This window comes from Rhinoderma darwinii, chromosome 1, assembly GCF_050947455.1.
Source record: "Rhinoderma darwinii isolate aRhiDar2 chromosome 1, aRhiDar2.hap1, whole genome shotgun sequence".
Classification (NCBI taxonomy): domain Eukaryota; kingdom Metazoa; phylum Chordata; class Amphibia; order Anura; family Rhinodermatidae; genus Rhinoderma; species Rhinoderma darwinii.
The window spans coordinates 318,103,512-318,117,659 of NC_134687.1; the positions used below are offsets into that span (position 1 = coordinate 318,103,512).

The 14,148-nt window shown below is 38.2% G+C and overlaps 1 protein-coding gene across 1 annotated transcript in view; it reads left to right on the top strand.

Moving 5' to 3' along the window:
• Positions 1-14,148, top strand: part of ZCCHC7 (zinc finger CCHC-type containing 7) — a 203,571-nt gene that overhangs the window by 100,531 nt on the left and 88,892 nt on the right. The window contains exons 3-5 of the mRNA XM_075825554.1: positions 5,247-5,290; positions 8,091-8,216; positions 9,256-9,429. Of these exons, the coding sequence (XP_075681669.1) occupies positions 5,247-5,290; positions 8,091-8,216; positions 9,256-9,429 (344 nt within the window). The remainder of the gene's footprint in view (positions 1-5,246; positions 5,291-8,090; positions 8,217-9,255; positions 9,430-14,148) is intronic.

The window sequence follows — 14,148 nt, forward strand, 5'->3', positions numbered from 1 at the left end:
TTTTTAATTTGCTCACTGAGTATTTTTCGATCTGACTTTTTTGTCAGTGGGTTTTGTTGCGCGTCCATTCTGCAAGCTAACCTTTTCCGACTTTTGCCAGTCATGCTATACATTTTCTCTAGACGGGGTCCCCCCCCCCCCTCTTGTCTCTCGGGTGAAACAAAGGTTAACTGAAATTTCCTCTGTTCCGTACCTGAACAAATCAGCAGTTTGTGGAGGAAATCCCATTGATGGCTTGCAAGAGTGACAGACCCTATTTAAAGAACTCTCCCAACTGTGTGGCAGTCCAAGCATGCCATGAGTTTAACTCTTCCTGTGGTCACTGTCATTGTAACCTACAAAGAAGACTAAAGAAAGAGTACACTTTGCTCCGGGAACATTGTGTAGTAATTGAAAACTCCTTGAGCTTTTAACAAAATGAAGAAAAAAAAACGTCCCTAATAAATCTACCGACTATAATACAGAAGCGTGAAAATAAACAAAGCTAGTACATTGAAAACAAAGGATCATATTCTGGACATGCACACAAGTCTCTCGAATTTGTAAAATTTTCATACTATAGGAAACTTTTAATAGGTTAACCGGATGCCAAAATCAATTAATAAAGCTTATAGATATTTCTACAATTTCTTGTCCATTCTTATTGTCTTTATAGTAATTATATAGGGATATTTTTGTTTTGGTTTGGAGGTGGAATAATTCAGTTCCTATAAGAGTAATATGACAAAAATTATAATTCCATAATATGGGAAATTTTTTACTGGTTTAAAGGGATGTGATAAAAAGTGTAAGCTGAGAATTTAATTCACTAAACTGGATAAACTAGTTTCCTGTATGACCTGATAGCCACTTGATTTACCATCGTAATTCTAGTATTTTACATCGGATGAATAGAGGAGTTATATTGACTATATCACTGGGGTGACTGATTCTTGCTATAGAGACTAAGTTTTCTTGTAAAGTGAACGGTTTGATGCTGTAAATGCACATTAATGCTGGTTATAGGTCATATTGGTCAAAATATATGGGAGTCTGCTGCTATTCTAATTTACCCAAAGTAAAAAAACAAACCTATTTTAATTATATTTGCGGCTGAGCAGGGATCTTCCATCGTTCTTAGTATTTTATCGACAAAAAACCTGCGTGCATCGAGTGAATGAATTTTAATTTGGTATAATAAGCGGTCGATCAACTATTGTTATTAACGAGAACTTTATCTACAGGATTTACAAGGCCATATTTCCTATACTGAGTATCTCCTACTGAAGTATTTCAGTAGATTGTCCATTTGTCCTACAGTAATTTATCTATAGTAACCCTGTCAGGTCTTGACCTCTATTAGGATCTTTAATGAGGATTCAGCAAAGACAAAACATCCTTAAACATGAGTTGAGGTCATAAATCAACCTGCAGACGATTTCATAGACATGGTCATGAACTACAGGTTTTCAGGATCAACTTCTCGATCATAGATTAGGGTTTGAATGCAGTTGTAATACCTGTATAGAAATATATATACATCTGTAAATTCTGTAATGGCATATCTTATTCTGACAATAAATGTATGGCTAATCAGTAATATACAGAATATAATACTTTATGTAACAAATGTAACTCTAGTGTCTTTACATACCTATACCTTGCCATTTGCTTCATTTTAGCACTCCATGTGCATGGAATAAAACCTCATTGATTAACAGAAGTTACTAACCAGCATAATAACGGACTCTTTATCAATGGCTTCTCATTTTATGCATTTCATGAAAGAGCATTACTGAAAGGCTTAAAATTAGATACGCCCGTACTCATCACGCATCTAACAGAGAACAGACAAAACAGTTCAAAAACAGATTTCCGAAGTTAAAGAAAAGGGGGGCGAAACATAATAATTGTCCGCCTGACTTCAATAGTTAATGTGCTAGTGTTATTCAGACATTGCATATTGTAAGTAAATACTCCACAAATGATTAGTAAAAGACATCGTTAATATGTAGGGTTGTTGTATTGGAAATAACTTGTTGGCATAAGCACATAGACGTTTATTCCATACACGTTATCACCTTAGCTTGACAATTCCATGTTTAAAGCTTGATCTATAGAATGGCACAATTTGTGTGGCATCTTATCGAGCATGGGCATTGTTTTTGTTTTGAGCATTTTAGTACCCTCTCTTTCCCTTTAGTAGTGTTGCGTATAGAAACCTTCCAGGCCAGTTTTGAAACAAAGGTGTTTTAATTGAGTGGAGCTGTGTTACTTTGTAGCTCCCCATTGTTTTACAATGTACTTTTCGGCAGCGATTACAAGAGGTCACTGCCCCCAATTTACACAGTGTTGTGAATGTCTCTCTGGTGCATAATAATGCTAGCATGAAAAACAGATTTTTGGCAAGCATGGGGCATTTAGCTGGGCATAACTGTCATAGCGTGCCCTGAATTTCCCTAAACTGAAAAGCGGCTTTTCTTTTCAAGTTATGAATCCATAATACTGTATTTTCTAGATCAGTGTTTTAATTTAATTTTATTTTTATCACTAGAGATCCAGGAAAATTAGTAATTAAGAATCATACTATATATTTAGGTTTTTTTAACTATACTTTTTCTCGTGTCATGTAGATCCCAAAAAATATTTGCTGTACAGAGTTCCTCTACCATTGCAGTGCTATATTGTTTTATTGCTTCTTAAAGGGGAGGTTCACTTAGAATTACTGGGGATATGACTGTTTGTTTACATCGTTTGGCTCCATGTACGTAGCTCTCAGGATGACTTTTAACTCTGTGCCCCAGTTGTCCTGAGCGCTTCATACGTGGACGTGGCTATGTAAAGTCGAGGCCACGATCCCCCGAGAACTTGTCTTAGGCATCACATTTAGATACCTTGATTCTTCTAATTGACCCTCATTCACCTATTAAATTAATGTATGGTAAAGTACGGATTGCTGAACTAAGGGTGAGAACACAGTGCGGCAGCCACGGTCGGCCAAAACCATGCCCACGTGGGTGAAGAATGGCTGCACGATTTAGCTGGTAAAGTTGTGGTATTACCAACAAAATTGTGCGCCCATTTGAAGAAAATATCCCATAGTTTCAGCAGAATGTGATAACGTATGGTGATACAATGTTAGCCTTTTATGTATGCTTTTCTATATACACAGTAGGGCAGATACTAATACTGTTTAAGTTTTAGACACTGTAAACTTAGAGAAGGCAGTCAGAAGATGTGCCAAATTTATCAAAGTTGTGCATGCTGTATAATAAATTTGGCGCATCTAACTAGACGCTTCTCTTCTCCTTTATAGCAACTTTTGGTTGGCTAAGTTCATGGCAGTTTTTAGTGACTAAATTCTGACGTACGGTGTAACATTTTAAGCCACACCCAGTTCTGATAGACCATGCCCTTTTCTTACAAAGACACACCCCCCTTGATGAGCATGTCGAACAAAGTGTCTAAAACAATTGCGCACAGCATATACGCTAGATTTGGTCTCAATTTGAGCCAGAATTCTGGCACATTTTGAATCGTAAATCTGCCCTAGTATGTCTTTTTTGTTTATAGTTGTTCTATACAATATTCTGAAAACACTCATGTTAAGACTAGATTCACACGGGCGTTGCTCATCTCGGACGTGAAAAACGGCAGTTTTTCACATCCGAGGTGCATCCGTGCTCTGTGTTGCGGGATGCGATATCACGCATCCCCCATAGATGAGTCTATGGAGTGATGCGTGAAAAGATAGGACATGTCCTATTTTCTCACGGACCCTTCACACGGTCCGTTGAAACAACGGCTGTGTGAACAGCCACATTGAATTATATAGGTCGTGTGACAACCATTGTTTCAACGGCCGACACACGGACATTTACTGCGTTCGTGTGAATAAGGCCTAAAGGTGATGTTAATTTTTTTTGTGTGTGTGTATTGTTTACTTTAATATATTATAATAGATATTGTGTTGTATCATTGTGCCATATATAGCACTTTTATTTTTTAAATAAAGCCGAAACCTCATTATATGACACACAATGATCTAATTGTAAATATTGTCATATAATAAATACAGAATCAACTACAAATGTTACAAAGGAGTCCTGTTCAAAAAGATCTAGTTGTGTTCCCAAAAGGGATGAAAATGTATAGCCCTTTTCAGTTTATGGATTGTGTTTTAATATATTCAGTCTTGTCATGATTTCAGAGTTTAAAAAATAGTATCCAGTGACAGACAATTTAGAGTTAGTTATACATACATCTATGTATAGCGAATGGTCTTTCTATAGGTCCCATATTTTCAAAAGAAATAAAAGTAGAATGTAGTGTGTAACCTAATTCATCTATCCATCTCCGATGTTCTAGTAAAATAGTCTTCTTATTGGAGTTGCTCCTTTGCAGCCTGAGCAGTCTGGTAATGCAGCAGCATTGTCTTTTCAATAGTTATCAGTCCATTTACAGACTACAGGCTGCTATAAACAGTAGCCTACCTGAGGGCAATACTGTACGATCGAGACTCTCTATTTGTAAAGGGTGCAGTTTTAATAATAAGATTTTAAAGAATTTGATATTTATGCTAATATCATTTACACATGTGAAATCGTATTTGGTTTATTAGAAAAAAATATATATAAAAATCCCTTCGGCTTCGTTTACAGCTGCGCTAGGGCACCGTTCCATCGGAGCTTTCCGTCGGAACGGAGCCCTGGCAGACACAAACGGAAACCATAGAATTCCGTTTCCATCACCATTTCAATGGTGACGGATCTGGTGCCAATGGTTTCCATTTGTCTCAGTTGTGCAAGAGTTTCTTAGTTTTGACGGAATCCATAGGCTTTGGTTTGGTTTGTGTCAGTCAGGGTCCCGTTCCGACGGAAGCAGGATGTAAACGAAGCCTTAGGCCCCATGCACACGACCATGCCGGTAATCACGGTCCGTGATTACGGGCACGGCCGGATGCAGACAGTCATCCACTTTTGCGGACCGTGCTGCCATTATAAAGTATGGGAGCACAGTCCATAAAATAAAAAAAATAGGACACGTCGGTTTCTACGGATGGGACACCTTCCCGTAAATTTCGCCCCTAGAAATGAATGGGTCCGTAATTATGGGTGAATTCTACGGTCATGTGCATAGGGCCTGAGTCTGTGATGTTTGATGGGCATAGGGTATAACTAAACTAGAAAAAAAATACTTGAATTCCACATAGTTAAAAAAAATTAAAATTCTGTGTAATAATGTAAGGATTTGTTTGTTTCCTACAGGTGACTTTGGAGTGGGATGGTCGGTTATTGATAAGGATTCTGAGGTATGGTCACTTAAAAGGTTCTAATGAAAATTTCTACAAAAAGTGATTTCTAGGCACACACATTGTCATCTTTCCTAATACTCCCTTTTTGTTTTGTTGTTGAAAAATCAAAACTGAAAACTAAAAGAAAAAAACAGTGTGATCTCATAAGTTTTTCCAATACAAATAGGAAAGCCAATCTATGCTGCATCCTGGTAGTCGTACAAATTTTTTTTTTTAATCGGTCTGCGCTACCATTCTTTTTGTTTTTTGTTTTTTAAACAAATATATAAATAATAAATGTGTGTGTGTATATATATATATATATATATATGTATGTGTGTGTGTATATATAATATATCCAGGAAAGAGAAAACGAAGCAGCACTCAAAAAAAACTTGGGTTTATTCATCCCAAATCCACTACAACGGTTGTAGTGGATTTTGGATGAATAAATCCAAGTTTTTTTGAGTGCTGCTTCGTTTTCTCTTTCTTGGATATACGTTCTACAAGGAGAGGTCACTTGTTTGAAAGCATGGCACTGGCCTTAAAAGGCAAGGAATTACAGTGCTGCTCCTATCTTTGATATATATATATATATATATATATATATATATATATATATAGATATATATATATATAGATATATATATAGATATAGAGAGAGACCACAGACCCAATGAGACACCTGCACGTCGGCCTTGGCCCCATATTTATTTTTAAAATCATAAGTGCATTTTTAGTTCTTGCATGGAAAGTGTTAAGTCTTCCTGCATTCACAGCAATTGTTCCATAGAGCGGAAAATATTCCATGTAAATAGTTTTTCCTTTCTGACCTAGTAAAGTAACTTCATCACCGCTTCCATAATATAGACAGAAGCAATTGTGTTACCATAAATAATGAGCAATTTTAATATAAACTTCAGGAATTTAACTTTTAAGTTGCAGAGTTCAGCAGTAAAGAGGAGGCCTTTTTAACCCTTCATGATTGTAATTTAGATCTATATCCTATATTATATCAGACACCTACAAGCTTCAATTATACATAAATCACCCAAAAAGTCAGACAATGGGCCTCCTTTATAAAAAGTGTATGTGTATTGAATTGGTTACCGCTATATTTTTTTTGATGAAGAGGGAATAATTTTTTTTAAGGCTCTGATCACACTACCATCATAGCTTCAATTCTGAATGGACCCACGAGGGGAATTATGAATATATTTTAATGTATCCCAATGAATCCTGGTGGATCTTGGTTTATGACCGCATCTATAGTGCTGCAGACTACGCTATTGTCAGAAACACCCTGATGGAACAGGACCCACTGCAAGTGTGAACAGAGCGTAAATAAAGTGATAACTATAATGTAAATAATGTGGTGTTAATGATGATAATAATAATGTATAAAAGGGTCTAGGAAGGACACACTGCACCAGCTTGCAAATTCCTGAAACCAAATTGTCTTTTAGAACACCCTGTTCCATCTTTGTGTCTCTTAGTGATTCATTTTATTTTAGTCACTTGTTTCCCAACACCGGTTTAGTAGCACACAGCTCTCAACATGACCTCAGAGCTGGGGACGGTGGAGTCTGATAATGAGGGAGTGGTCGGGAAGGGGTGTAGTCTGACACCTAGGAGAGCTGGTGAAGGCGGGGTCTGGGAACGAGGGACGTTTCTGTAGGAAAGTTGTTTCCTCCACTCTAAGGGTATGTTCACATGCAGTGTTTTCAGATGTAATTCGGGCGTTTTACGCCTCGAATTACGCCTGAAAAAACGCCCCTAATACGCCTACAAACATCTGCCCATTGCTTTCAATGGGTTTTACGGTGTTCTGTTTCCACGAGGTGTAATTTTACGCATCACTGTCAAAATACAGCGCGTAAAAAGACGCCCGCGAAAAAGAAGTGCATGTCACTTCTTGGGACGTTTTTGGAGCCGTTTTTCATTGACTCCATTGAAAAACAGCTAACGGCCGTAAAATACGCAGCGAAAAACGCGAGTTGCTACAAAAAGTCTGAAAATCAGGAGCTGTTTTCACCTGAAAACAGCTCCGTATTTTCAAATGTTTTTGGTCACTGCGTGTGAACATACCCTTAGGCCTCCTTCACACACAGAATTTTTCTGGTGTTTTAAAATGCATAAAAAAACACGCTTCTAAAAGCGCTAGCAGTTTTCAAATGTAACATTCTTTTTAAGGCTTTTTTTTAATGGAGTTTTTCTATTTGGTGTTATTTTATATGTCCTTTTTTTTCTGGCGTTTTCGAGGTCCTATAGAAAAGCCTATGGGAAAAAGGCCTGAAAAACGTCATACCAAGAGCATTCTGTGTCGGGGGGGGGGGGGGGGAAACCTGCTGACCCCAAATTTGCCTAAATCTCACAAACCAAAACGCCGTTGTGTGGTGTTCATTTAAGATTTAACTATAGATTTTAATGGAACATCTGACTGACCTTAAAACTGCATGAAGAAGATCGCTAAAAATGCAGCAAAACGTAGTGTGTGAATCCAGCCCTGCGCTCTCAACAAATGCATTATTGTTTCAAGAGTCCAGAAATTGCAGCTACTGGATAACGGTCCACTTTTGTGGATTATTCCACTTTCTTCCGACCTTAAAGAAGAAACTGTAATAACCCATCAAATGTTGAATAAAATTGTCCTGTAAAGAAATATTGGTTGAAATTGAACAGTCCACATGTAGATGTAAAGTGTTTACCACATTATTTGCTGAACTTCCTAGGTAAAGAATGGGTGTCATTTTTTTATTTTGATGAAAATGGTGTGTATACAGCAGGTCTTAATTTTTTGTTTCTTCCCCGCATTTAGGCTCAGATTGGTAACTTTGGTCCATCACGACGTTCTGGTAACCGGTACTATACAGAAGATAAGAATGTTTTATGCAGAAATTGTAACCGCCGCGGTCACCTGTCAAAAAATTGTCCTGAGCCGAAGGTAAATCTACGTTTACTGGATGTAATATGCCAAGTCATTATGTTAATTTGTGATTTCTCTCATACATGGGGGTCAAAAAATACTATAAATAAATGATTGACCTGTTTTCTTATTGATCTAACTGCTACTTTTATGAAATTAATAAATCTGTAACAAGCAATAAATATTGAAAAAAGTTTTTATGTAATCGTGTATTTTTTGGTTTATTAGCAATATTTGATGTCCGGCACATTGAACTGACTGATTCTTAGTATTGTGCATATTGATACAATCAGGCTGTAGTCACATGCTTTTTTTGGTACACATTTTTGCGAAATTCGCTGCTAACTAATTTGACAAAATCGTGATCTCTGAATTCAGCCATGACCTTTTTCGTATTTGGAAATTAGTTATTGTTAAATTATCTGTTTTGAGCAGAAGCAGTTGGGTTGTTTTACATGTGCCAAATTTTTTTGCCATGTATCGCTCAGGCAAAACCGTGCGCGTTTTTACCGCAAATGGCTGTGGTTTTGCGATGCGGTTTTTGGCCGCACGGATTCTACAGGTAAAACAAGTTCTTTCAACTGTTGAAGCCGTGCAGCCAAGAACAGCATCGCAAAACCACATTTGTGGTAAAACGCACACGTTTTTGCCGAGAAGTGATTGTCCACGGGGCATTTTATTCCAGATCGCGAGAAGCAACCCTTTTCCCAGTTTATTACAAATGATCGTTTACTACCCTGTTCTTTGGCTTGACTACTTACTGTAACTATTTGTAAATGTGTGGCAATATAAATTTAGCCCTTTTTTTTATCATTCTATTTATTTATTTTTTTCCTATCATGCTGATTTATGGTCTGGTCATACTACCACTATAATAATGTAATTCGTTGTCAAACCGGTCATAAAATCCGTAAAAAATTATATTATTACTATGTTATCAATACATGTCTTCCTTCCTTTCTGAAAAGCCTCTGAAGTTGTTAAAAATTGCATACTTTGCTACATTTTAGTCCTGGATAATAATAATGGATAATTTTTGCTTCTTTTTTGTTGCCAGAAAATGCCAGCCTGTTGCCTTTGTGGTAGACGAGGACATTTGCAATACGCTTGCCTAGCCTCATATTGTTCAAACTGCTTTATGCCCGGTCACTTCCACCAAGAATGTAAAGAGCGGCCGCCTTACTGGCAAAAAAATTGTCATCGCTGTTCTATGACTGGCCATTATGCAGATGTAAGTATTCATATTTCATATTGTATCTGCTGAAATAATTCCCCACAAACAATATATTTGCTTTCAGATTTCCACTAAACAGAGTACAATTCCTTAAATCCGGTTAGTAGTCTCAAATTCAGTTTTGATCAGGAGTCATTTAATTATATCAAATTTTAAAGGGAACCTGTCACCAGTATTTCAACTATTAATCCAGCAATACCTGGTGGAAGTGGGTGAGAAATCATTTTTATGTAACCTATAATTGTCTTCTAAATCGGCTCTGTATATTTAGTATTCAGTTTTTTAGTATTCCTGCGCTGTATGCTAATGAGCATAAGAGTTATATCTTCATTTGAAAAGTCAGGTCTTCACTTCCTCAAGCCTTTTTGAGTTAACTCCGCCTCCTTACTTTTGATTGACCGCTCCTTGCCTCCCCCCAGCACACACGAAATCCTGCGCTTGCGCATCAATGTTTTTTTCTGGTGCATGTGCACAACGGGACACCGTAGCGGCGCATGCGCAGTAACTAGATTTGAGGCCCGGACAAAGCAGGGAAGGGTTTCAGACCATACATGACTGGTGCGTACGCGCGATCTCAGATGAGATTTCAGCATTTAGCACGGGACAGTTTTCAGCAGTGGGCGGGCATAAGAAGAGGAACAAACGAGACAGCCGGATTATTACCATAAAAGGCGCAAAGTGTTTGAAGACCGTTATTTACGGTCGGAGGAGGAGTTCAGGACAGGGGATAACGGCAATTAACTTTTGACAGCAGCGGCCAGCGAGGGGTGAGTGGAATTTAATAGGTGAAATGCTGGTGACAGGTTCCCTTTAACGGCCCAGAAAAAAAGAAAAAGGTTCCATAAGTAACAACCAATAGTTAAAAAAAAAAAAAAGAAGTCAAGCTGGCATCACACAATGGCATAATAGTCATAGTGTTGCCAAAACAGAAGAATAAAAATAAAAAACTGAGTTACATTTAAATGGTTAACCACTGCTATACCGCTTACTCTTTGATTTTATGGAAACCTGATTTGAATAATGGTCTATTTACACATTGAGGTCATATTGCGTTTTTGTTTTTTTGCAACTGTTTTGCAAAGCTGCTGCAGCGGTTTCGCAAAAATCGTGCCAAAAAAATACAGTTTGACTTTAACGGGTAAATAGACCCTTAGGATCAGTAATACTATGTTGCAGGTTATTAGTATGGAATCTGCCCAAAAATTCCTCAACACATTCACTACATTTGAACAAAGTATAGTATAGTACGTGTAAATGGGGTTTGGAAACCTCATTTACACGTGTCTAAATAATACTCAAGGGTTTCCGGGCGTGACCTATACGTTGCGGATTTCAGCTGCTGCAATATAAACGGGTGATATCCGCAACAAAATCTGCATGTAACTTGTGAATTTTGTCACAGACTCGTTATGGATTTGCAGCAAAATCTTCAGCGGAAAACATCTGCGGAGTTGAACCGTAGCCTAAGGTTTCATTTCAAATGCATACCTAGTGCAATATAATAAAGGTAAACTTCTTAAATGAGTCCTGTAGTCGTTCTCGCTATTGCATTCCACATTCATGAAACGCATCTAGGATACCACAGATATCCGAGCCTACACGTTGTGCAAAATAAATGTGTGTGTGTGTGTGTGTGTGTGTGTGTATGTATGTATGTATGTATGTATATATATATATATATATATATATATATATATATATATATATATATATGCGGTGGGGTCTGATACATTAGCTACTATGGGAAAACGTGTCATGTTGAGAAAATCCACTATCTGTCACCATGTAAAAAATAATGCTGTTACAGCAAATAAAGGAAAATACGTAACAAAGGAAACTACGTAACAATGTAAATAGGCAGCCTTTTTATTTTTAACTGCCGTTTTCTCTTAGGCTGGGTCCACACAGAGTTTTTTGCAATGGAATTTAGAATTTTGAGGCAGATTTTGCTCTGCCTGCACGCTGATTTTCACTGCGTTATTTGCCCGCGGCCATTGAGCGCCGCAGGCAAAAAATGCAGCGAAATACGCCTTCTCTGCCTCCCATTGATGTCAATGGGAGGTCAGAGACGTAAACTCCCAAAGATAGGGCATGTCCCTTCTTTTTCCCGCGAGCCGGTTTTTCCGCTGGGAAAAAAAACGCCTCCGCCTCCCATTGAAATCAATGGGAGGCATTTTTGGCGCATTTTCCGACGTGGTTTCCGCATCAATAAAACATGGGAAAAAAAACACTGTGAACTGACCCTTAAAGAGACTCTGTCACCACATTATAAGTGCCCTATCTCCTACATAAGGAGATGGGCGCTGTAATGTAGGTGACAGTAATGCTTTTTATTTAAAAAAACGTTCTTTTTTCACAAAGTTAGGAGCGATTTAAGTTTATGCTAATGAGCTTTCTTTGCCCAAGTGGGCGTACTTTTACTTTCGACCAAGTGGGCGTTGTACAGAGGAGTGCATGACGCTGACCAATCAGCATCATGCACTCCTCCATTCATTTACACTGCACTAGTGATCTAGATATATCACTATGTGCAGCCTCATACACAAGCCCTAACATTACTACAGTGTCCTGATAATGAATACACATGACCATCCAGCCTGGACGTCATGTGTACTCAGAATCCTGACACTTCTGACTCTTTTCTCTGAGATTCCAGCAACGGATACGAAATCTCGCGAGATTACGGAGGTAAACGGGATTTGGTTTCACTTGCCGGAATCTCACAAAAAAAGAGTCAGAAGTGTCAGGATTCTGAGTACACATGACGTCCAGGCTGGATTTCATGTGTATTCATTATCAGGACACTGTAGTAATGTTAGGGTTTGTGTATGAGGCTGCACATAGCGATATATCTATATCGCTAGTGCAGTGTAAATGAATGGAGAGGAGTGCATGATGCTGATTGGTCAGCGTCATACACTCCTCTGTACAACGCCCACCTGGTCGAAAGTAAAAGTACGCCCACTTGGGCATTAAGAAAGCTCATTAGCATAAACCAAAATCGCTCCTAACTTTGTGAAAAAAGATTGTTTTTTTAAATAAAAAGCATTACTGTCACCTACATTACAGCGCCGATCTCCTTATATAGGAGATACGACACTTATAATGTGGTGACAGAGTCTCTTTAAGAGCTGCATTGGTTCAAATTGTGTTTATGCAATAGTGTGCATTACACACAGTAAGGAGATTAATATTAACATTACATAAAATTCTTGGCATTAAAGACAGCCAAACCTGAGTTGATCTCAAAGACTTTGCACTATAGCATTTCTCAGCGGAGACGGAAGCACCAGTGTGAAAGTTCAGAAATAAAATCAATAGCAATATAATTAGTCCTGACTCGTTTGTCAATTATGAATGTACCTGCCAGCCCTAATGCTGAGTAAGTCATATCTCATGAATGTCAGATGAGGACTAAGTAAGTCTTCTGATGATTCCCCATGATTGGGCATGTACTTGCCTAATGTATCATTGTTGCCACTGAGTGTAACGCTCAATTTTAGACTATAAGCGTACCTGGGTGCCGGTCCCTGGCTAGCATAGTAGAAACCTGGGTGATGTCTCAGGGACAGTGACAAAGTGTAGTGGGAAAAGACTTCCGTGACACCATGCAGACACCTGAGAAGAAGCGCGGGAGAGGTTTATTGTGGGCAGGGACAATGAATGACCGAGACCGTTTTTGAGTTGTGGCAGGCCAACCTGGGGTGCAGAGTCTAGGCAATCTCCTGTTCTCCACCCCTAAAGGGTTATTCCCATGCAAGACATATATGGCCGCCTTACCAGGTGGGACGTAGTTCGAGTGACCCCAGTTCTGGAGATAGGTACGGGTCCCAGAGTTGGGAACCACATCTATCGGATATTTAAGGCATTTTCCGTGGATATCATAGGGAACAACCGGAACAAACACCAGGAAACTTGAGGAATTCCAGGACCAGTTCCCCTTTAAAGGACTTCTTCTGAGGCTGTCACATTCTGCGGAGTCGTGTATTACAAGCAGAGGAGAGCCGTGGTGTTGGACCACCGCTAACCCTTAGTTTTTTATACATTGGCTTTTATCTATGATTAGACTTTTAGTTTGTATCCTGTGATGCACTCCTTTAATATTTTTCATCCATCACCTAAATTTGATTTAGTTTTAAATGGGTCACTGACTTTTTGCAATTTAGATATAGTACATTAATTGATTAAGTGGATGACCAAAAGTAATTATATGCCTAGCTGTAAATACAACTGTTTTATTAAACTTTTATTAGATACATAATATTGAAAAACATTCTAGCATGTCTTCATTTATCTGGGTTGTCTGCTAAGGTTGTCTTGGTCTCCAGCAGGCCTTGTAATACAGTTATACATGTCTAATTTTAATGTAAGACTTTTATTATCTTCTCGTTCATTTGTTTATAAATGGTATGGGCATTTTCTCTGAGAAAATTCCTACGTATTTAGGCCTGCAGACTGTCTGATCTTTCGGGCAATGTTCCCTTTTAACCTATGACCTCTGCTCTGAATCCTGAATATGCATGCCAAAGGCAATTTTTTTTTTTTTTACTTCATCTTCCATTGCAGAAGCGTTTTGAATATTGCAAATATTAATAAAGCCTTTGTTTTACAGCTGGGACTTGTAATGGGAAGGCTGTAACAGCAAGCAGCTTTGACAAAGCACCAGAGGATTCTGTTAAAAAGTTGTGTTTAGTAATTGTAGGCATCGTGTCAGAG